Raw genomic sequence first — 23,615 nt, forward strand, 5'->3', positions numbered from 1 at the left:
ATGAAACATTTTTCCCCTATAGTAATAGTAAGTGAAAGCCTTATGTCTTCACGGAAGCATCAGGACAAAAATAGAAAAGCAAAGCTAATACCACGAAATAAACATAAGGAGAATGACGTCGATCATGATGCTGCTGTAGTGTTACCTAGCAAAAGGGACAACAGTGATAAGTGTGTGTAATGAAGTAGATTGGATGAGTTTCTTTTCGTTCCTGTCGCCTCTTGACACGATACATAAATCGCTAACAAGCAACCTGTTGCCCGTTGAAGTGGATTGGCATCTGGAACAGGCATTTGCCACGGCTCTATTGACTAATATTTCTAGAACGGCCTTTTTGCTGAATCGTTGAAACCACCGGACAAAAAATTAACACAATTCGAAGGTCAAGTGATTTTAATGTTAGCCTGATGTCTTTGAAAAGATTTGTTGAATGTGTTTCTAAGGTTGACGTATGGTTTGGAAGAGATTTTTTTTACAAATATCACACATCTACTATTTATTACAATTTGATAAAGAAGTGGTTATGAATTAAAAAATATTAAAGAACAATAAGCTCTCCTATTTGAATTCAAGTTTATTCCTAACCCTTACCTCCCAAAACAAAGAATTTGATGTAAGCAGGACGTAAATTATGAGAATCGATTAACTATTGCCACTAATGGCGCAAAGTTTGATCGTTTCAAATATTTATTTGAAAGTAAGGCAACAACACAACAAATGTGGCGAACGTGTCAAGGATGGTTTAACGTTAGCAATAGACACTGTCCCAAGACTAAAAGGACCTACCAGCACACGCACGGCCCCTTTGGGCCCAACTTCTCAGTAATGTCAACTTCATATGAGCCTCCAACTCTCTTTCTCTTTAAAGGAGGACTATTCTCGATGGGCACGTTTCGAATAATCCCTTTAGGGTAATGGTTGAATTATGTCGCGTACCGTGTGCCGATTGGGCTGGGCTTGTTTTGCCCTTGTTCTCGCTTGAAACCTTCGCCGCATCCCGATAAAAGGAGTTTGGGTGAGAAAAATTGAAATAAATGTACCTTTAGTAGGTATGGAGCAACGGAGATATGGAACGATGAGACTGCGAACAATCCACTTCGAAGGTAAGATAGGTGTGAGAATACTTCATTGTGGCAGTCTGGTTTCTGTAACAGCAACAGCTGAGTGTTGTCACCACAGGATGGGCACCTTCACGAGCTCATCTGGCACGAATTTCTGCTGAAACAAATTTTCGCTTATTGTCTCTAGAGTGTTTAACAGAAGAAGTATTGTGTTACGCGAGCTGCATACCGTCTACGATTTCAGATCTTTAGTTTGGGAATCATTTGTGCAATTATTTTCTTAAACTATGCTTTGTAAAGTTTTCATGGAAGTGAATTTAGTGAAGAACGAAAGAATTCCTGCGATACCATAGGTTTATTGCTTTCCAATAAGCAAGGTACATTTCAAATTTCCATCACATTAACCTTCTTCAATTGATGTATTAGTCATTGGATTAGTAAAATAAATATGTATGTCAGTGGTAGGTTCGTGATACACTGATAATATGAAAATAAACAAACGCTTATCCTTCTACGATACAATTGTTTGTCTAGCACATGAAGTAAAAGGTTTCAGTCATAGGTTATTTCATATATTTACCATTCTCACGTTACACCTCGTATCATGGTGACCTCTTACTGTTATGGTCCTGTTTCACAGGTAAGCCGAAGTGCGTGTTAAATCTCCCGACAAAAAAAACTAAGGGTAATTAAATAGTTATCATGGAAACACTATCAAGGTGTAGTGTGAAATCGTTGAAATACGAAAAACGTTGGCATATACGGTAAATTCCGGTACGTACATTGCTAACGGAGAGTTTCCAAAAACTTGGTATATTTACTATAGCTATGGTGTATGATTTGTCTTTAAAAAAATACTCTGTGAACACCAATTGGGGTGCTGCGTGTCTACTACCAGTTCATTATTTGTTGCGAACAAGAGTGTAACAGCATTTGGATTCGTTTAAATTTGTGTTCCTAGCATTCCCATTTGCCAGTCATTAATTGGTGTTTTGGGACTGGCAGTTAAAGAGCCTTTTAAGACCAATTGATGTGTGGTGAATTATAACCATGAAACAGTACTAAACTGACTTTCCAGGTCTTAGAACAATAACTGTTTGTAGTAATCGTAAATATGGTTGATTACATTATGAAGTAAAAATAAAATACTTCTTTTGGACATGGATTTAAAGTATTTCTATAGCATAACAAACAACAAATATTTACCTGATCATAAGACAATATTTTTCTTGAAAAAAAGAGAAAATTATCTTCAAAATTGTCTAACATACCTGTACAATGGAATGCCGGCGTCGTCCTTGAACCACAAGACCATGTAGACTTTATCCCTGGAAGGTGCTGATAAAGGACAGGGCAGGGAGATCTTCCGCCCTTCTACAGCCTGTATTTCAGAGGATTTTACTGTGGAATAAAAAAAAATATTGAAGAAAAAAGATTAGTATCGCTGTTAATTATCTTTACCCACATAGAACTCAATATAGAAATGTAAAATTCTTCAAAACTTTTTGTTTACAATTCTCGATCCATAATTTTGGAAAAAGAAACCTAATGGCATGTTACAGATGTGAGAAATCGAATAAATAATAATTTCAGCGTGAGAAATTCGGTCAAATGTGCCGAGCTGTCAACACTCTGCCGGGACGACAATCTGGCAGGCTTGACACTTCAGCAAGGATTCTACCATCACCAAACCCCGAACGCACACGCACACAGTTTCTTCTGCGACGAAGATTAAGTGTATGATTAATGGAGATTCATATGTTCCTGCCAGTCAACCGGAGCCTACAGATATGCTTCGTCAAAGTGACCCAGAATCAGTTCATGTTCTTTTGGGGCTGATGAATAAACTTATGGCCTTCACGGAACGGGCTCAAACGGGCCATGGTAGTGGCGCAATCGAATGATGGATGGAGCTGCTGAACGCACGAATGGTTTGGATGAAAATTTCCGTATCCTGCAACAGGACAAGCAGCTAGGTTGAGACATTTTACGGTGATATCGGCGGGGACGGACAATGGTCGAGTGGCGGTCGAAGAGTTGAAGATTCCTTTCCACTGGTTCGTTGACAAATAGAGATGTGAATGGAAATCGTTTCATGGGACATGGTATTATCTGTTGATATATGATCGGTCATCGTTATCAGACCGTGCGGATTAGACGGATGGAGCACAAAGTAGTATTTATAGTTCAACAATCCGTCGATGGTCGATTCCCTGTAAGCGGGCTACTATTGGTTCATGGCGTAGGGCGAAACTTGGGAATTGAAGAAGCTAACAATAATAATGCGAATGTTTGATTCGTGTATAAAGCAACGAATGGGTTTATGGCTGGCCACGAATGGGTAAATGGCCACCAAAACATACAGAAGATATGATCTTCTTAAACTTATTCTTCTAACAGAGGTAGTAGGAAAGCTTAATATTGAATAGTATATAAATATATAAATACGTATGGGTTATTCTACATAATCAAAAAATAAATAAATAAATAAATAAATAAATAGCATCTAAAGCTACAACGTAAGCAATAGTTTGTAAAAAAACTATAACAAACACATCATTGCTCGGATTATGCACAATACTCTGCAATGGTGATATTACGCACCAAGAATAAAGCAAGGGATAATTTTATCAACCATTCAGTTTGAAGTGACAGTGTGGTGGGTTGATTAAGTGTACTGTATACATATGTGCATGTTCTTGTATGTTGAAAAGAAAGAATTAAATGAAAGTTTTAAGAACTGGAATTGTTGCTAGCACACATCTGAGCATAATCATACTCTGTAGCATCTGTATGCTGGAAGCTTCAGAGTTCACAACATGCTTTTATCTATCGGATTAGACAAGACATAAAGAAACCAGGTGAAAGAGAAACACATGCACATCAACGGAACCGGACAACAGACGGTAGAACTGTCCTAATCTACCGTCGGTCTTGGTTTTTGGTCACATATGGCAAAGTACGGCTGGTGCTGTAACCAAACCGGTCGTCACGGACATTTGGTCCCCTGGCTACAGTGCTCGACATCACTGTAGGCAGGGAGCTGCACGGAAATGGAGGCTACTTTTACGCATGGTTAGGCCCGGTGGCGATGCTGGCAACTGTAGCGCATTACTCAGCAAATCTACCACTAGCCGTAAGAGTACTTTTACCGTCTCGACCGCAACACATTCCTGCCGGGGCAAACAAGATCCGGCAGAGGGAAAGAACAGAGTCATCAGATTACGTATTTCATTAAACAAAATGCCCAGCTAAACAGTCGACTTCTCTCCGCCTTGTTTCTGGAGCCGCGAGCTTGGGTTTAAGGTTTGGTTTGGAGGTTGGTGTTTGTTTGTAGGTATTAATTTGTGGAAGCCACAGTCGATTCGTCACAAACAGGTCCTTTGCTTAGTGTCTGGTCGAAGCTGTCCTGATGATGGCTGAGTTAATTCGTTTGGCGAAACGTGTAGGCCGTGCGGTGGCACAGTGACAGTGCGATCGTGGTAAAGCTTGTTGGATGGATGGATTTAGCTGTCAGGAAGTCATAGCCTGGAACAGGAATTTTTTGAAGTTCGCTCTGACTTTAAGAGAAAGAGAGAGAAAGCAAGACGGTGGACTTGGTTTGGCCTCATCACACAAAGAATTTGAAAGGTATGCTTAAATATGCAGTATGAAAATCGTGAAGATATTCTAGAAACGAGTTTAGCAACCTGTAAAGAGTGTTAAGATTAAATGAAATGAAGATTTGAAACATATCTTTAAATTTATCTATCATCCTTCGACAAAGGCCCATTTAAAGATGTTTTAAGAAATAAAAGAAAGCCTTGAAACCAATCTTAATTTGGAAGATTCGTGTGCGAGAAATAAGTAATGGATCTATTGCATATTCAAAGAAATGCCACGTTAGCGTAAAGCAAAAACGTGATTATCGCCCGATAGCATCCGCGTAGACGGTCGTTTTGGTCCGTTTCACGCCTGTCAAACTTTGCCAATTAATATGCATATAATTCTACTTGCGAGAATCTTACGCTCCGGTGGCAGCGGGAAGCTTCCTTGCGAGATGGGCTTCTCGCACTAAATGGTGGGAATTACAGACAAACATTCCGGACGTCGTTGGGTTTAACAATTTGCAACTGGGGTTCTTCCCCGTGCGTGGCATGTTTTTCTTCGTTGTTTTTTCTTCTCCCTCACTCTCCATGTAGAGGAATATTTTTCGCGTAACGTTAGCGCTAAGCTTAGTGGATTATCTCCTTGCGTCCAGCACTCGGAATCCAGCTGTTTTGCTAGGTTTGTTTAGTTTCCTTCTTCCCAGTGGTACTTGTTTTGAACGGTTATATCCTAGCCGGTTGCTGAAAAAGTTACCCGATAAGCTAGGCAAAATTCTAGAGTTTCTCAGATTCGGAGACGGAAGGATATACTTTGGTGGTACAGCCACGCTAAAGGGATTTCTTAATTTGTGCGTAAAAATAACTCAATTACGATGAATGGAGCTTAACACGAGAGCTGCTACACGTGACCTAATTTGAATTGAAAAAAGTGGAAAGCGTGAAAAATTGCGAAGAAAAGTTTTTTAGAAGCAAGGTTGTCGGAGCAACATTGTTACAAAGACAGAGTGGTAACGTCTATGTGTAGTTGTCAATTGTTTCTGTTTGCCAAAGACAGTGTTAATAGCAATAAATTAAAATGTCAACTTATCAAACAGTAAATAACATTTTTAAAAACTGGCACCGAAGGAGATATACAGAAAAGAATTAATCAATGCTATTTTATTGTACTACCAATAATTACTTACTAGTACCCATGATAATTACTAAAAGATCATGTGTACCGCCAATACCAACAGATACGTACCAGAAGTCGAAGTTTGATGCATTGTGAAAGGTCTTGTTTGCTTCGTACTTCGACATGTAGAATGTTTCCTTTGTACGGTGGGGAATCATTCCAAAGCACAACTTTGTCCCAGTTGAAACACCCTAAAGAATGTAGAAATGTACATATCCCTGTACTTTCTGTACTCTGATGAGCTCTCACTTCTTACCGATGGTGCCACACTCCTATGACCTTCTGCTTAGTAAATACATACATATGTAGGCTGAATATATCCACGTGCAGTGTAAACATTTTGTTCGCCTTAAAGGGAAACATAATTAGCGATCTGTTGAAAAACGCAGTGCAACATATCACATGACGGTGCAAAATATGGTAACCGCTGCAAGTCTGACGCTAAAAAACACATTACATCACCTACTTCTTAAAAACCTTCCCCGTGATATAGCAAGAAACCAGGCGCCTCCATCGAAGAAGGTTTCGTTCAAATCATGACCATGTGTGAGAGTGAAGAGCTGCACATACAACTCGTTCTCGCAACTCGCAAGACATCAAATTTTTATGTTACTTGTACTTGCACAGTTTTAAACATTCGCTCATTCCCTAAACAACAAAAAGGGGACTGTAACCCGAAGGTTGGATGAATTCATGAAATGCTATCTATACTGCCTGGAATGTTACAGCACACCGAGTCAAAACAATACCGAGCGTGGCTTTTGTTGTGTTGTTTTATCATCATTCACACCCACCTGTATTTAATGCAAACCTCTATTGCGGCTTCCTTACACCTTCGCCTTTCTCGCGAAGCACTATGCTATCATTTGTAAGGTTTTGCATTGTCACATTGAACCCACCATTCTTTCTTATCAGTGACATTTTCTTCTGTTTGTTTCGTTTTGTTTCTGTTATGGTTTTGGGATTTTTCTGTTTTTTTTTCGTAACTTTTTGTCCTTTCGAACTCTTTTGTTCTATTCTTACATCATGTCGAATGGTAAGGGAAGATACGGGTAGTGTTATTGTAAATTTTTTTATCATACCTTTAACTTTATTTTGTATTGGTATTTTAAAGTGTCTTGCATTGGTTTTACATGCTATCAAAACAAGTTGTACTTTAACAGCATTAGAAGTGTTTTTGTGTTATTAGGAAACGTTGCACCTTTTTGAATTGCACAAAAAGGTTCAAGTTTTTGTCAAACAATTGTAATATTTTTCAATTTATTCAAAATTGATAAGAAAATTATGAAAGGATGGAATACAGGGTTTATTTTCTTCTGTCTTGTTATCGGGTTATTGGTTGCTTAAAATTTCATATATATCGCACGAGTAGCGAATTGCATTGAAAGAAATGTAATTTCTGAGAAAAGTTTCAAAAAGACCATACCCAAAACAAGCATTGAGGAAAGTGCAAGAAATGTATCCGAGAAGCAAAATTGTACGGCAAAACTTCCAGATACGTTTAGCAGCATGTGTATTGAAATGGTTCCAAGAAATTTATGATTATTAGTTTTCCCACTCGATGTAGCTTGGGTTCGCGTGAGCAAATTTTAGCGCGTGGGTTATTTTTTTCCTTTGGAAATTGCATAGCGTCTTGTTGTGAAAGGACTCCTATCGGCTGGGTGAGTTTACGAAAAAGCGGCCAACTCTATCGAAAGGGATGTGGGAACACTACCTCGTGGTATATTCATAATCCTACGGCCCCAAATCTACGGTTGGCAATTTTCATCATCAGCAGGCAAGGCAGCATCTGTTCGGTGTTCGAACCTTCGATTGCAAATCATTCCGAACCCCTCTCTACCGTTGATAGATCGGCAAATGCAGGCAAAATTTCTACGAAATGAGGCTAGGACTAAGGACCCGGCTATCCAACACGTGGCGGTTCTTTCGTAAACAAACACCGCGAAAGGTTTCGGATACGTTTCTAGGCCTATCGCTCAGGCAATTGCTTAGATCCCTTTACGTTCGAGACCGCTGTTTCGGATTACGGTACGGTGCAAAGAACGATTTTGGTGCTAGTACAATGGGTTGATGAATGGATTTAATCTCAAACTAGTGCAAATCGCGGTGCGCGGATTATTTCTCGTTCGCCTGAACATCAAACACATTCCACGGTATGAATCAATTCCAAAAGGGAGAATTTCGGGGAATATTATTTTCGACCCGGCTCCGTTTCGATTTTCCATACCGTGGGTTATTTCAGCTGAAATCTTGATTGAGGTTGAGCGATTACTCTGAACAGATTGTGATCTCAGAATGTGTTGAGTCTGCCTTGTCGTTCTATCGTAAACTGCTTGTTGGGAATCAAATTAAGCAAAGAAAGTTTTGATATCTAAAGTATATTTCATTATGTAGTGCGTGCAAGCAGAAAACTACTAACCCTAAATTCAAATCATTTGAAACAATTCAATGAATCTGGATGGAGCCAAAAGTTGTATTTTATCAAAATATTGTAATATTGTTTTAACGATAAGTTTCCAGTGCAATTTTGTACAACTTCATTATTTTCTACATCATCAAGTTATTATGCAATGATTCTTAGTAAATCAATCAATACTTCAGTTTAAAAGCAGGTTCTTTTATGAACCCCATCCTTTCCAATTTTATTGAGAGCGATTTTATACCAGCTAACCAGTGCTATGTACGGCTAAACTTTTAAAGGTTCTGTTTTGCAAGACTGTGGTAGGCGCTGTTCTGCTCGATCCAACTTTTGCCCTTCTCTTCTCGAAATACGTGTGCTTGATTTTAGTACCATAAAACCACCTAACCAGACAACACCACTAAGTATGCTTTCGCGGTTAACAGAGCATTGTGATGCTTCCAATCGAGCACCAGGTTGCCCAAGACTGCGAGAGCGTTTGTAACAGGTAAAACTTCGAATGGCGCGTTCGGTTTGTATTTTTTTTTGTAACTCTTCTAAGAGACATTCGTGAATCGAGGTAAAATGGTAAACTTGAGATACATTCGGGTCGTGGTGTAGATGAATGCGACGTACCATCAGACCGAAGAGCAACGATACGATTGTTAACAGAAAACGCATTAGAATCGAACGTAGACAGCAGTGGTATGAGTTTCCACTTTGGAATACTGTTTTATTCATCATCGGTGGCTGCGTACTGAATAATTCCGCGTGTAGGCTTTTATCGTCAAACCTTTCGCCTAGCAACACCAAACCAGTTCCAACTTATCGCATTTCAAGTAGCAACCTAAACTAAAATCAAACCGCCCTAGGGTAACCTAACTCCGTAAATAGCGTGCCATATTTAACTGAACATAATATTCAAATAGGTTATAGTTTTCATACTGTATCTCTTAGTAGTAAAATGCTAAAAATATTATTGTTAAAAAAACATATTTAATGTTCATTTACTAAAAATTCTTAGAAATTGCTTCCATGGACTAATGCTGTTCACTGAGGTGTAGAATAATTTATCGTGAGGCCAAAATTCAAAATCGTCTTCATCTCAGCAATTTTCATCAACCATCCATCCATCCATCCAACCCAATGCTGGTTCAACCAACCGTTCATCTATTCAGTGATCGACCGATTTAGCACTGTGCACTGTTCCTCGCTCTCCACGCACCACACCAACCGGCCGATCGGGCAATCTTACTTGCCTGGTATGTTTTATACCCGCTACCGCGTACAAGTGCTAGCCTTGCAGAAATTAATCCTTTTACACGCCATTCATCACGCCGATATCAGTGTCGTTACGAATGGTTGCACCGCGTAGCTTAATCGACCCGAACCTGCTTGATTCCATCGGGGGAATCTGCCCGGGCCCGCACACTCCCGAATGCATCGCACTGCCGATGCCTTTGCCAGGCCATTATTATTGATCTGCTTCCGGGCGGTTGATGCCGGCTGGAGGCGGTTTTATTACCGCGATAGACACCGTTGAGCCCGAACCAACCGGGGCAGGATATGACTACCTTGACGAAGGACGCCCACCGTCCTTCCATTCCTCGGTTCCTCCTCGTGTGGCTTTATTACCATCCTAGACGTTGCAGAGCGTCGTGGAAGCCGTTCGGAAGACAGCATCTCGCATCTCGTGCACGTCGGTTACTGATCGTTTTCTCGGTAGACGCCCAAGCTGGAAGAAATGCCAAAATGCTGCGACTGCCGTTTGTTGCTTCCGGTCGGCGCGCACATTTCCTATTTTGATGGCAACCTACCAAGCGATCCTATTCTCTCGGGGGCCCTTTTGTTAGATTTATAGACGCTCAAATGAAGCGATACCATGACAAGGTAGAATTATACGTAATTTCCTCAATGTTTTATGAATTTATTATGTGTCGGAGCACACATCCGCCTTAAAGTAGCTTGCGATCGATTTTGTGGCATCGACGTTAACGAGCGCATGGATATAGTGATATGGTTAAAATGGGATGAAGTTACGCAGTGGTAAATGTACACCTCGTAAAACAAGGCAAATTGGTGTGCATTTACAAAACTTGGCTTAAATAAATCATAACTACCGCACTAAGAAACTTGTTGAATGAGTAAGTTATCAAGTATAGTAGTACAGTGTAAGGAAGTTAGATAATTGAACAACGGAGTTTGTTTAGTTATACATTCCATTCAGTCAACTTTTACGACACATGGTGAATATCACGTTAATTTAAATATAATAAAATGAACTATCCGAAGAGATTTGAATTATTTACTGATGATGCTTATCTACGAGATGGTTAGGCATGGGGACAGTTAATTAGCCGTCTTTAAGCTTAATTGGTACGAGTTTCCGCTATAAATGAATTCCAAATTGTGGTCAGGTTCAATCGTTGATCACGTTACGAATCTTGCGAAAAGCGGCTGCAAAGCACTTGCCAATCAAATGAGATAACAAGCAGCAATACCGGTAGCAGGCAGCTTTCGGATACTGTCAAATGGAAGCTGTTTAGCAACTGATTAGTGGCAGTGGTGATGCGGATCGATTGAAAGGCGAGCGGTGATGGTGCAACTATCTACTTTTGCTCACTTCTAATTTTCCTCTCGACACATTCGCATCCCATTCAACGAGGCGAGGACGTTTGTGTACTGTTGTAGCTTACCCGAACCCGAGATCAAAAGATCAATTAGTATGTGATGAGTGGTTGATGAGTTTATGTGCATCGAAAGCTAGCGTCGACACGGTGCTTCCGATAAGAAGCTCTTAGCGTTCAAACAGCTGGCAGAGTCCGGCTTCCCGAGGTTTAAGGGAGGAGAAGGAATGTTATTCTGCAATCTGATTATACCGTGATTTGATTCCGCCAAGATCTGCAATGATGAATGAAGGTAATGTCGGACAAATGTCATCAGCATGTCCTTCATTAGTTCCCCGTACCGATGAGAGTAATGTTCGCAGCATCCAAATGCTGTGTCGGTACGTGTTGAGAACAGCATGAATGATTTTTTAATGATTGAAGAGAACGGTGCTGGAGCAGTGATGGTTTTGACAGGCACAATTGCTGTCATAAATGGAACAATAATCTTAAATCGGTAGGTTAAAGTGCTGCTGTGTACACGTTGTGACTATCAGGCGATGACTGCTCGGGGGAAAACCAACACAATGGCGTAACCAGATAGGATTCTAAGAAAATATAAGGTGTTGAAGTATGGAAAGATAAATTTTGACGTTGATGGAGTTCCGTGTAAGGTGGATGAAAGGTTGATTCATTAGAATTGATTCGGAATATTGATTGTTTGAGACACTGAACATGACAACTGCTTTGTTCAATGTTTTTTTATCGATGTACGAACATGTTTGAAGATTAGAGTTCCGAAAACTGATAAACATTCCTCAATTTAATTTAATCTCCTTTTTTATATTTTGCTTGTACCATCAAATATTCTCTATTGATGTTTAACATGTGTAAAATGTAATTCCTGCCAGAAGTTTGTTTTGTGATATTTCACACATCGATAGAAGTGCGTCATGGGATGACGTCTCCCTCATGAAACGGCATGTTTGCTCACAAAATCCTTTCAAATGAGATTTACCGCATACTACTCACGGCGCGAGACCCACTAGACAATAGCATTTCTACGACCGAAAAGATTATGTGTGCAACCCCTTTTTTGGGTGTTGATCGTGGGTACTGGCAACGACTGGACAGGTCACGGTTTTCCCAGGGAAACATGACCGAAATGAGTGAGCATCATTTAAATGAAACGGAAACCATTATTTTCACTGACAATCGTGATTTTCCGAAAAGCTTTAGCTCTAGTTCCGCTGAGCAGTACAATATTAGAGCTGGCAGTAGTCTGGCAGCAGCATTAGTAGCAACAGCAGCAGCAGTAGTAGATCAGTGAAAATGGTGAATGATACGAGTGCGGTTGAATAGAAAAGATATGCCAGGCTTACCCATTTTTCCCCATATGCGGGTTGCGCCGAAGGTTGCGCCTTTTGGGGCAAAGACATGACAAAGCCTGTGCCTTTGGCGACGACCCCCGGGGCGGGGATTAGTTGATGTTTGTCCAGGCGTGATTGTTTGTGTCTCGCTACGTGTGTTGTGTGTCTGTATGTGTGTATATATATGTGAGTTCCCATGAAGCGAAACCCAGCAAACCGGACATTCTTTCTATGGGTTGAACATGGATACGCAAAAAGGTCCTTTCCTTCTTGTTAATACCACTTTTGTTACACTATGTTTGTATGTGTGTGTGTGTTCTGGTAAGGACATGTTTGGCCTACGTTTCGGTCTTTCAGAACGACTGAATAAATCCTTTAATCTGATTTTTAGAATCCTCTACATTTCGACACAGCACTCATTCCAGGCTGCATGGGGAATGTTCCTTTCCCTCCTTGTTTCGCAACATCTTTGCGTTTGCCTTCCGTTTAAAACTCGTTAGTATGATTCCCACACGCATTGTATTTGTCCTAATCCTTTGTCTGTACTTTTGCGGGTGATACAAATTTCGTACCACACACAGAAAGTTTAAAATCCCCTCCCCCACATCTTTGCCTAGGGGTTTCGCATGAAAAACCGGCATGGTTCGTGACAGTGTGCGGGATTGCATGACCACCACTTTCCCGGGAAAACCGGGAACCGTACCGGTGGGTTGATCATTTGTTTCGTGCACACATCAAAGATGACGATTATGGGCTAGGTCCCAGTTGACGCTAAAACATGTATATTAAGAGCAAACCACTGTAACGGCTACTCGTCATCTTATGAAGGCTATATGGGGGATGTTCAATTTGCCCCCCAGGAAAACAACCTAACCGTGAGAAACAAACCAAACAATGCTCCTTTTTTAATCTGCCCAACGATTACTTCACACGGATGGTATTGTATAGATGTGGCAAAACGTAAAAAAAGAAAGGCATAAAACAAACGCACCACACTACAAGGTTTCAGGTTTCATTCATTCGTATGACTTGCTCTAATCGCTAATTTGTTACCGCCAACGACTGATTTCCTGCGTGACACTGTGGACTAAAACACACACCTTGTTGATGGGTTGCATCACTTACAAGCAGGCTTGCGTAGAATGGTTTTAATGGATTTGCTGTTTCGTTTTTCCTTTTCGTCCGTGTAGGTTTCACATGGGACGTTTTTAGGGTGATTTTACTATGTCGGGCTACCTGGTATGTAAGGGTCAACCTGGATCGTGTGAAACGATAAAAGGCATCCTGCAGGGCCTCGCGAATCCCATGAATATGAGTTTAATTAAAAACGCACTCGAATGTTAACCCGGTATCGCATCCGTGTTATGGGACCGGTTGCTGATGCCCTATCGCCCAAGTGTTGTCAGATAGCCTGCGGGAAAAGCTGGTTTTGTAGATAAATCGATCGATGAAGTTTTGCGGAGCAGTTGGACGGGTTGGCGAGTTTTGCTAGCTTTATCATGCACAGTAGAATGTCGAATGCGTTGGACCTCAAGTTGAAAAAATATTAATAGATGATTGAACACCCTAACGACCTACCAAGTCTTCTTTTGACAATTCGATGGTTTAAAAATTAACGATCTTGATTTTCACACGACAGGACCGATTCAAAATTTAACAGTTCTGTGATATTTAGATAAGTATTTCAATTAACAGGAAAAATATCCCATATGGACAATGATTTGCATTTCCAAGGCATTCCAAGAATAGCAAGTCAAATTCGCTTGAAGTTCTTCGGTCTTGATTTATTGTACTAGACTTTTTTGCGGTCCTGCTTACGGGAGATTGGTCTGGATGGGATTTTGGTTCCGTCTGTTCTGTTGGTCTGTGAAGAGCGACGCCGCTACCATCATGCCACCGGGCCACCATTTGACGAAGCTTATCTTCTTTTTATTAAAAAAAAGTTTGTAAAAACTAATCCTACCTGTTTATTGGGAAATAATTCACATTTTCTGTTGTGATATTTCCCACGTATCTCGTTAAGAGTAAATAGATTTAAAACATGTAATTACTATACCCTCTTTCGGTGCATACAAATACTTCTTATAATTACTCCCTTTCCTACACACCATCCCAGGTTAATCTTCCATACCTGAGCGCATAGCTCCCTGGAACGATGGAATGTTCTGTAATACAATATCACGTAGCGTGCAGCATTGCGTGGCAATAGAGGCTGCACTTTCCCATTTTTGATGCACCACTAACGAGAAGTTCTCTCGCTCGTTACCGCTCCCCCGATACCTACTCTAGTTACGCTTTATGCAACTACATTTTCGTTGAAGGATGCTTTCCATTTGGTGTTTGAAGAACAAACTTTTGGCCCGAGATCGAGCTACCGCGCTGAAAAGATGAAACCCCACCACGTGTCTGATGCTGACGCGTACGCTATGGGTATCCCTGTTTTAAAATTGCATCCATTAAAAGCGTTCAGCAAAGTTTCAACTTATTCCCCGAGCGCTGTTTTGCGTGCTGGCGGAAAAGATTCCTTAACGCTGCTTTAATTATTACCACATTAGCATAAATAAAAACTTTCCACCCCGCATTAGTGTGGCGACGCTCGTGTCGTCTGGTGTGCGTTATGGTGCGGCAGGTAGGACATGGAGCCATGGACTGGAGGCATCGGGAAGGTGAGAATTTTTAATGCATTTTTGTTTGGCTCCTTTGTTGCTGCGAAACCAAGATAGTGTCAAAACATTCAGTGTTGAAAGTTTCGTTAATGATGATCTTCTTTTTTACCGTGACGTAGGTAATGGTATCCCGCCGTTTGGGTGGAGCTCATGAAAAATGGTGACTGATATGAGGCGAGGTGAGTATCATCTTTTGTATTCCTATGCCGTGTTCCGGCAAATGAAGTTTCACGATACTTTGGTCTAAGGAGCGTTCGTAAACAATTGACAGAAGCGTGTCAATTTTTATTCAACGCTTCGTCTCTCCTTATTTCCACATGTAGGCCCATCCCGAGATCGTAGCTAGGCGCCCAAGAAATGTGAGACGAAGTTTGTCTGTCTTCCGGGATGTGCCACATACCTTTCAAATTCAATTTGCATGGAAAGTTGCGTTAAACTTTTCTTCCATCGGCTGCGTGAACTTGGCTCATAATTTTAAAGTTTGCCGTACTTTGCAAGTAGCAAATCCATGTTTTCCACACCACGGGTCAAGAATCGGGCTAGATTACGGTGCACCCAAAGGAAGCTACTCCGGGAGCCGTCGAAACTACTTTGCTCATTGTGAGCAAGGCACAGAGAAAAAATGTTCACACAGCTGTCCGCATGAAAAAAACGGCCGGAAAATGTTAAGAGATGTTAATGGTCATGATAATCCGCAGCCAAGAAGCCATCGAGCTCGAGTCGAGCTAACGCCGCGCCGACAAGCAACAGCAAGAAAATTGCGGCACTCTTACCAACGTTGTGTGCTGAATGATAGGTTAGTCTGATGCTGAATCAACTATGAAATAGTACGAGCAACATCCTTCCAGGAAAGGTAAGGTACAAGCAACACACTAAAACTTGCCTGCCACTTGTGTCTTTTTCCGCTACTAAATACATTAAGATGAAACAAATACTAAAATATGTTGACGAAGCATGGGCGGGCAAAAGTTGTGCATAAACGGTGCAAGGGTTTGGAAGCATTACAAAAAAGCGGTTAAAATTATAACATGGCAAAACATTTCCTTCCCCGTGCTGGAGCCGGCTGACCTTCTCAACGCCGCAAAACACAATATGGATGGGGTTCCGGCATTCGAAACGTTTGCTCATTAAAATATGCTAACCGTGTACACTGTACCACCCCCCGTCTGGCGTTTTGTTACCCACTTTCCCAAGCAAAGGTTCTTAGCTCGGAAAATTCACCTACCAGCTAAGCAGACGCCGTCCATTTGCGGGCTTGAGCGGAAAATCGGCCAGCAAAAATTAACATTCGCTAAAGTTGTTGTTTTTTTTACTCTACTCTAGAGTTCTGTTTTCTTTTTGAAAAAAATTGAAAGAAACAAAAAAAAAAACAACAACCATACCAAAACACATCTCGGAAGGCTTGCAAAAGTCTTGCGAAAAGAGACGAAAGGTTTCTTCCCACCATGCATGGCAGGGCGCTAAGCCTATTGTAGGGGCATGAGCAGATTGAACGATACGTACAATTTAGTGAATCGTATAATTAAGCCAAATTTATATTCAAATCAAAACTGCTTAACATTTATACGACTTCTTTCTCGTGGCTGAAGACCGTGCAGACCGTTAAAGCGAAGAAAAAACAACGCCGAAAAGCTAGTGGTGAATTTTCGTTTTCTTGCTTTTTTGTAGGATCAATGATTTTTCTCACCTACCCAACCCACATTCACACCTGTTCCGTGTTGTACCTTGGGAAAAAGAAAACGAGAATGTGACGGGTTTAAAGTGAATATGAGAATGCCCGTGCTCTTGTGTTTGTGTGTGCGTGTTTCCGTTTTGCCATAAGAAAAGTTCATTTCCATTTGATATGGTTTTTTTTGGGAAAAGAAATTTCAAACACTTTGAATGTAAAATGTGCCAAAGTGCTGAATAAAGATTGTCAGCTGTGACATGTTTTCAGGTCAAAACTGAACAATTTTCCTAAAGTTAAAAGGCGGAAAAGTTTGACGAAACTTAAGCTGCAGAAAAGGAAATCTGGAATGGAACGAAGTTTGGAAAAACAGGGTTTGAAATGAAGTGAGAAAACACTAAAGATAGCAAAATCTTACCGATAGGGTTTAAAGCTTTACAAAAAAAGGTTTAAATTCTGACTAATGTTACTTTTTTACTTGTTTTCAAAACAGACAGCTGCTTACAGTTTTTCTTTTAAAGATGAATAGCCGAAAAGTTTTAGTAGGCTTGGCTATAAACATTTATTGATGTATTAGTTTAATTATTTGTTAACTTATTTACTAAAATCTTTTGTTTTAAAATTTTTTTTTTTTTTTTTTTTTTTTTTTTGTTAGAACGGCCTGGCCGTATCGACTTATTTTACCACGTAGCCGGATAGTCAGTCCTTGCTACGGGGGATTGGCCCGGATGGGATTTTGGTCCAGTCCGTTCGTGTGAAGACCGGCGCTGCTACCATCATGCCACCGGGCCGCCCCTTTTGTTTTAAAATTATCCTTGTAAAAATTAATTGGCAAAGTAATTATTATTTTTTTTTAATTTGAAGCTATCATAAGTCAAATTTCTACAGAACCTACTGGAATATGAAAATGTTTTAAGTTAATTTTAACTATGCCTTTGCTATTGATGAAATCATAAAACTATTGCTTAAAGATCAATCAAAACACACAACCACGTGTGAAAGATTGACAATGAGTGAATAACGCAAAAATCAAACCTTCCAATCTTATAAAAGCAATTCAACAGCACAAACTAATTATTGATAACGCATAAATCGCAACACAAAGCTCCAAAGCATTACAAAATTAGTGTCTTTCTTGTAATTCATAAAACTATCATCGTAATAGGGTGCGAAAATGCGTCAGCACTGCTCCACAAACACATTTCGCGGTTTCCACTATCCGGTAATGGATCGTTCCGACGGATAGCGCTCCTGACGGAATGTATGTAGATTACATTACTACTGAGCTGAGGTAATGTTTCAATTTGGATAATTTTATTCCTCCTTATTCCCAATCCCAACAAGAAATCTTTCCCGGTTCGAAGTTCCAACAGCGGGTTAAGCATGCTTTCAAAGCGACCCTACTTGTTCACCCGCCGGTTCCATTGGCGGTTGTGCACGATAGTGCCGGAAATATAATTTATTAGAACATTTTCATCCACCGTACCAATCCTGTGCAGGATAGAGGGTGGCTACAACCGAAAGAGTTAAGCAGCATATTTAACTTTCTCGAGTAAAAAGGGAAAACATTTCAATTACGCTAAAATTCGTCTTCCGTGAAGGAGAGGAGGTCGTTTCTCTGTGCTTCGGGAATGAAAGCCTCTGATTTTGCAGGCTATATGGTAATTCGATTTGGTGCTGTCACCTCATCGAAACAAATATATTATAATAAAGGGTAACCTTCCGTACTGAGCAAACACCGTACTAATTGATTGTTAAAAAGCAAAAAAGAGGTTTTTCTAGTGTTACATAGAAGAAAACATTGTTATTGTCCTTAGTACACTAAATACATTTAAGAATCTGGCAACAAACACTAAACCATCTACTTCACAAATGTCACCTAAATCGTCAGTTTTGCTTTCTATTTCAATCAGTTTTTCTAAAACGCCGTAAATGAAATTATAAATTGTTGGGTATAGGGTGCAGGTTCTTCAACTGTGCCCAATACAAACGATGTTCGTTAGCACCGTACACCGTATTTATCTTCCCCAGCATTGCCAAAGCACCGACCAGACTGAGAGGCTGTCAAACTGGGTTGCAGCGTGATCGTTAGCCAACTACCCAAAAAGTCAAATAATTTGATGGGTTTGGTGAAAAGTTCTTATCTTTCGCTTGGGCGCCCAGAACCGTACACGATCACTACGGAAATCGCTTCGGAATCGTTTGAAATTATTACCTCCACTAGAGACTGATTCTTGAGTAGAGGAGGCTTGGACCGAAACGAAACGGACTGAAGGTGAAGGGTGACTAAATTTTCACACGACAAAGTTCATCTCAAGACAAAGTTCCGAGATTTCTCGCACGTTGGGCTTCTGTGTTGTCGCTTGGCGAAACGTGATGGTGGTGTTTGGTTTGTTTTTGTGTACCAAACAACTCACACACACACACACACACACACACACACACACACACATACACATGATTGCGTTAGTGTGTGTGAGTGTATGAGTGTAGAGAGATCTGTCTGCTTTGGTACGTGTGACACGAACCCGAGCGGTTTACTCGCTTCCGCTGCAATTTCTGAAGTGAACCCAGAAATTTCCCCATTCATTGGACTCGCTTCAGACGGGCACGAAAACACACACACACACAGAATCATTTGGCGTTCTGGCAGAATGGCACTAAATAAAGCCTAATAACAGTGCTGCAAAGGGAAAACACATAAATACATCACAAATTAAGTGGAACACACGCTCTCGCAACACTGAAGCCCATCAGTGAAGCCCAGCCAGCCATTTTCAGACGGAACCAACCACCTAGGGAAGTCTCGGTCGTTTGGCCGAGATGGACGGTGGCTGCATGGCAGAGAAGCTGGTTTCAATTGGATTCCATCCACAATGTTCAACCGGCCGGGTGCAATCGAGCTTTGGGTTGTTCTCGGAAATACCTCGATAGAAGTCTATTCAAACCGGTGAAGTACTGCCGGCTTCAGGCGCAACGAATCACCCACTCACCTACTGGCGAACTAGTTTACTGAATCTGCCAACAACAACAAAAAATCGCCCACCACGACTCCATCATTCAATCTCTCCCGCCGGACCACTAGTCTTTAATTCGTTTATATCGGAACACATTTGGACGTTTGTTAACGATAACAATCTTCGTGCAACATCTCTCTCGCTCTGCGCAATTAGTTTGAATTCACCAGCAAAGTTCACCTTGAGGTACACATAGTGGAATTCGATGGTTACAAAACCATTTTAACATTTTAACATTTTACAGCAAGCTGTGCAACTCCCTTGTACTGGAAATGAAGAAAAGATTTTCCTGAAAATATCCCAACTTTCGAATGGCGAACATGCGGATGGTGTTAAAACAATTCATTAGCATAATTGATTCAGTGAATTGCTGAGCACCATTGCACCATCTTCCTTAACGAACATAAAATCATGCACAACATTAGATTACCCCGAGCTGGCTTAAGCCACTCCAGATTGCTTCACCCAATGCAACCGTTCAGTTTGCCAATTGTAATCTACGATCAATTGGTTGGGGTTTTGTACATTTACCCATTGGTCTGTGCTATCTCCAGCAGGCAATGAAAGCTTGGATCCACCCTCACAATCGCACCGAAATGCGTGTGCGTTTCAAAGGCAGGGGGAAGAAAGAAGATTGAATCTATAAATTTGGTCTAAATTGAGAAAGTAAAAGGATTACGAAAACCCAAAACATAATTTCCCATCGGCTTTGGTGCCGCTACTACAATGTAGCATGTTGATTATCATCCGAACGCAAGATTACAGACCGAGAACTTTCAAGAAGGCATGTGAATTGACGTTTTGCCGGCGAGACTGAGATGGCCTCCCATTTCTTGATATGACCAATTCGTTAAATTGATTTCGTAAGGATTAATGGATGCCACCGCGGTGAGGAAAATCGGAGAGGTAGTCACATGGTGAACCACTTTTGCCGACAGCTAACCGTTCACGGGGCCTAATTGCGCCCACTGCTGCCAACAGCGCACCCGTTCGATGAAGCGAACTCGAACGACACCGAGCGATGATCCTTTCGTAAAAGGGTGACTTTTAATTCTCACACAAGCGCACGAATACGGAGGCTGATAAGAACACGAAATGAGTGGGAGCATCGAGCAGTACTGAATGGTGGAGGCGTATTTTAACATGCCCCTCTAATTTGCGCCCATGATTTGGGATCGGTCTCGAAGGACCAGTTTTTATCGGGCGTTGCAGGGAAGCTGCCAAACGATACCAGGGAAGGTGACGGCGGGGGGGTTAATTTTGGGGAAGGGGAATGAACTTTGGCTGTGGTCTTGCTTGTGGCCAATTAACAAATGTTTAATTTAATCAAGATCTGCAATTTGAATCCAATTTAAAGTGGTTGGTAATTAATTTTCATTCTTATTGACTGGCTTATCTATCGTTAGGACAAGTAATGGAAATCGTTGCTCAAAGAAGCATGTACTCCATTAAGAAACATTATAGGCAAATAAAAACAAAGTCAAATGTTGTTGTCTTATTTAAAAATATTCTGAAATTTTATTCAATCAGTTTTATCATAAAAATGTCCAAAAAGAAACAAAACTTTACGAACTCGGAGGCATATCTTCTTTACAAAAAAGAGTTGGTTCATACTGATACAGTCTATCGTTTAAATGTATACAAACAACCGCAAGTACCTTTCAATTGAGCATTCTTTTTTATGTTTGTGTGAAGCCTCCCTAAAGAGCTAAGATCCTTTGGGTGTATTATAACTGCATTTGAAAAACTCAATTTCGAAATAGCACGATTAGTCTCCGGAGACTGAAGTTACGGTGAGCGAGAGCACGTATCTTCCTCATGCACTTTAGATCCGGCTTTGTAGAAGTTTTCGCATATATAGAGTGGCTTTTTCTTACAAACCCTACCTATTCCGAAGACAAACCAATAGCAGTCATATAAGCAGGTCGAATTAAAGTACGACGTCTTCGAAGAACAAAAATAAAAACATGAAAAAGCAGCTTAAACCATTCCTGGAAACGCGCCCAACATCATATGCATGGTACGAAACCGAAACGTTGGTGGCACCGCAGAACAATCATGTATACTTGTTGTTTTTTTGTGTTCTTTCTTACTCCTAATATTGTTCTATTTCACACCTTCGGGCAACACGTTCACTAGCCGCACCTGCTAGAGTCTGTAATAACAATTTGGGTGGTTCAGAACGATACCGGTCTTACGTTTTCCGCCAGCACTATCGTAGTTTCCTGGGGTTGGTCTTACCGGTGCCCTTACACTATCTCCCACGAGGCCACCCCCAAAATCGTCGTATTTTCAACGGTATCGGGTACCGGGCGAAGGCCGATTGCAGCTGGGAGAGGCTTTAATTTTTACTTTTATTCCTCTCCTCGTTATCTTAACGGCTTCATAGTGGCCCGAAATGGTGTAGTTGTGAAAGGTTTCGCTCGTGACTGTTGTTATCCTTTCTGTGCCGGGCGAATGCTTTCCGAATGCGAACTCGAAGCGTTCGTTGGAGAATGCGGACGACGGCAGGAATGTTGCCGCCGAATTGTTCCGAAACAACTTAAGCTTGCCCAAATCCCACCAAAAAACCCGTCCCACCGCCAGCAAAGCGGAAAACGGATGGGTGATCTTCGCTCGCAGGACAGTGGCAAGAAAGTAGCGAAAGGCAGGATAAATTAAATGAATTTATTATACAGAAAATTGGATCTTTCCACTGTAGAAAACCCGGCACATTCATTCCGCTTTCGTGTCGGAAAGAAGAAATCGCACAACTACAGATCCTCTGGGTGACCCGCTGAGAATAGGCGCTCCGAAAGCACTTGCTAGCAGCTTCGGTGGCGATCGGTAGGACACCAACGGTCACTTTGAGTTGAGGCGAACACATGAAGTCATGTCCGGGGTGTCTCTCCCACCCATCGGATCGGGCTTTAACCGGGTGCTACATTTTTCATTGCATAAACTGTTTGGGAAAGTTTGTCATTCCCAGTAAACTTTGCAGCGAACGGGAGGATCAAATAAATTCATTCTCAATCCCTTGGACAAGGGCAGACTTCCAGCGTTAGGTTGGTAAAGTAATGTAGAACACATGGCCGTATATCCTGCCCGCTACTTAGTTTCGTTCGCCAACTGTTACCAGGAAGTTTCCCGTGTTTCCCTTTATTTTTTCGGGGCTCACTGCCGTCTGTAGGCTCTTCTCGTTGGTACTGCGGAGAGAGTTGTACGACAAGGTGAACCAACAGGGCCAGCGTTCGTACTGCTTAGCTAGCATCGCATTCCGAAATGTACTTTGACAGCGGCTGCCGGACGGTCATTTCGACAGTGTGTACCACAAATGAGTATCGAATTCCTCTCGAACTCACAACTGATGGTTCGTGGGTTGTTGTTTTCTAGCACACACACATACACACATACATACACACTAGTCTCTCGCTTCCGTTACATTCCATCACGAAACACAATGCTTGATGGGGAGTCCTTGACTGGCCCTTGACCAGCTCAGTGTTTTTCGTCCTTTCGCCGAAGCGAATAAATTAACCGCTCCCACTAAGCTGGAAAAAGCGATGGATGGATAGATAGGGGAGCGGAGCCGACCACACGCCAAACGTGGAGCAACTTCAGACGGTTTTTGGGCAAAAGCTTTTCGTCATGTCACGGTGAACGGTAATGAGACCGGCATGCCGACCGAGCGGATGCCACGGGCAGGAACAACTAAAATGGCGAAGAAAAATTAGGCAAACGGAAATGTTAACTCCAATGACAACGGACGGTCTCACCGTGGGCTCGCTACATCGTCAAGAGGCCCTTTTTTCCGGTGCCGAATGACACACGTGACATGATTCGCTAATGAACGACGTAAATGGACAAATTGAAATAACGATGTTCCGGGTCGGATGTTGATCGAAAATCACGCTTCACCATGGTTAAATTAGGAGCAGCGGACGACATTCGGTGTGAAGCAGGCGGCAAATAAGAAGAGAAAAAATGAAATTCCACCCCAAAATCGTTGTTTGTGGAGATGTTTTCGTCACCAGGACACCATCAAACTGACACCAGCCGAAAAACAGATTTTATTCCGACGACGGCGATGA

General features: G+C 41.5%; 1 protein-coding gene across 1 annotated transcript in view; it reads right to left on the reverse strand.

The window, feature by feature from the left end:
* The window catches only part of LOC128715812 (CD166 antigen-like), a 113,621-nt gene that overhangs the window by 64,741 nt on the left and 25,265 nt on the right, over positions 1-23,615 (reverse strand). The window contains exon 2 of the mRNA XM_053810729.1: positions 2,333-2,462. Within this exon, the coding sequence (XP_053666704.1) occupies positions 2,333-2,462 (130 nt within the window). The remainder of the gene's footprint in view (positions 1-2,332; positions 2,463-23,615) is intronic.

The sequence above is a fragment of the Anopheles marshallii genome, chromosome 3 (genome assembly GCF_943734725.1).
Source record: "Anopheles marshallii chromosome 3, idAnoMarsDA_429_01, whole genome shotgun sequence".
NCBI classification, from domain to species: Eukaryota; Metazoa; Arthropoda; class Insecta; order Diptera; family Culicidae; genus Anopheles; species Anopheles marshallii.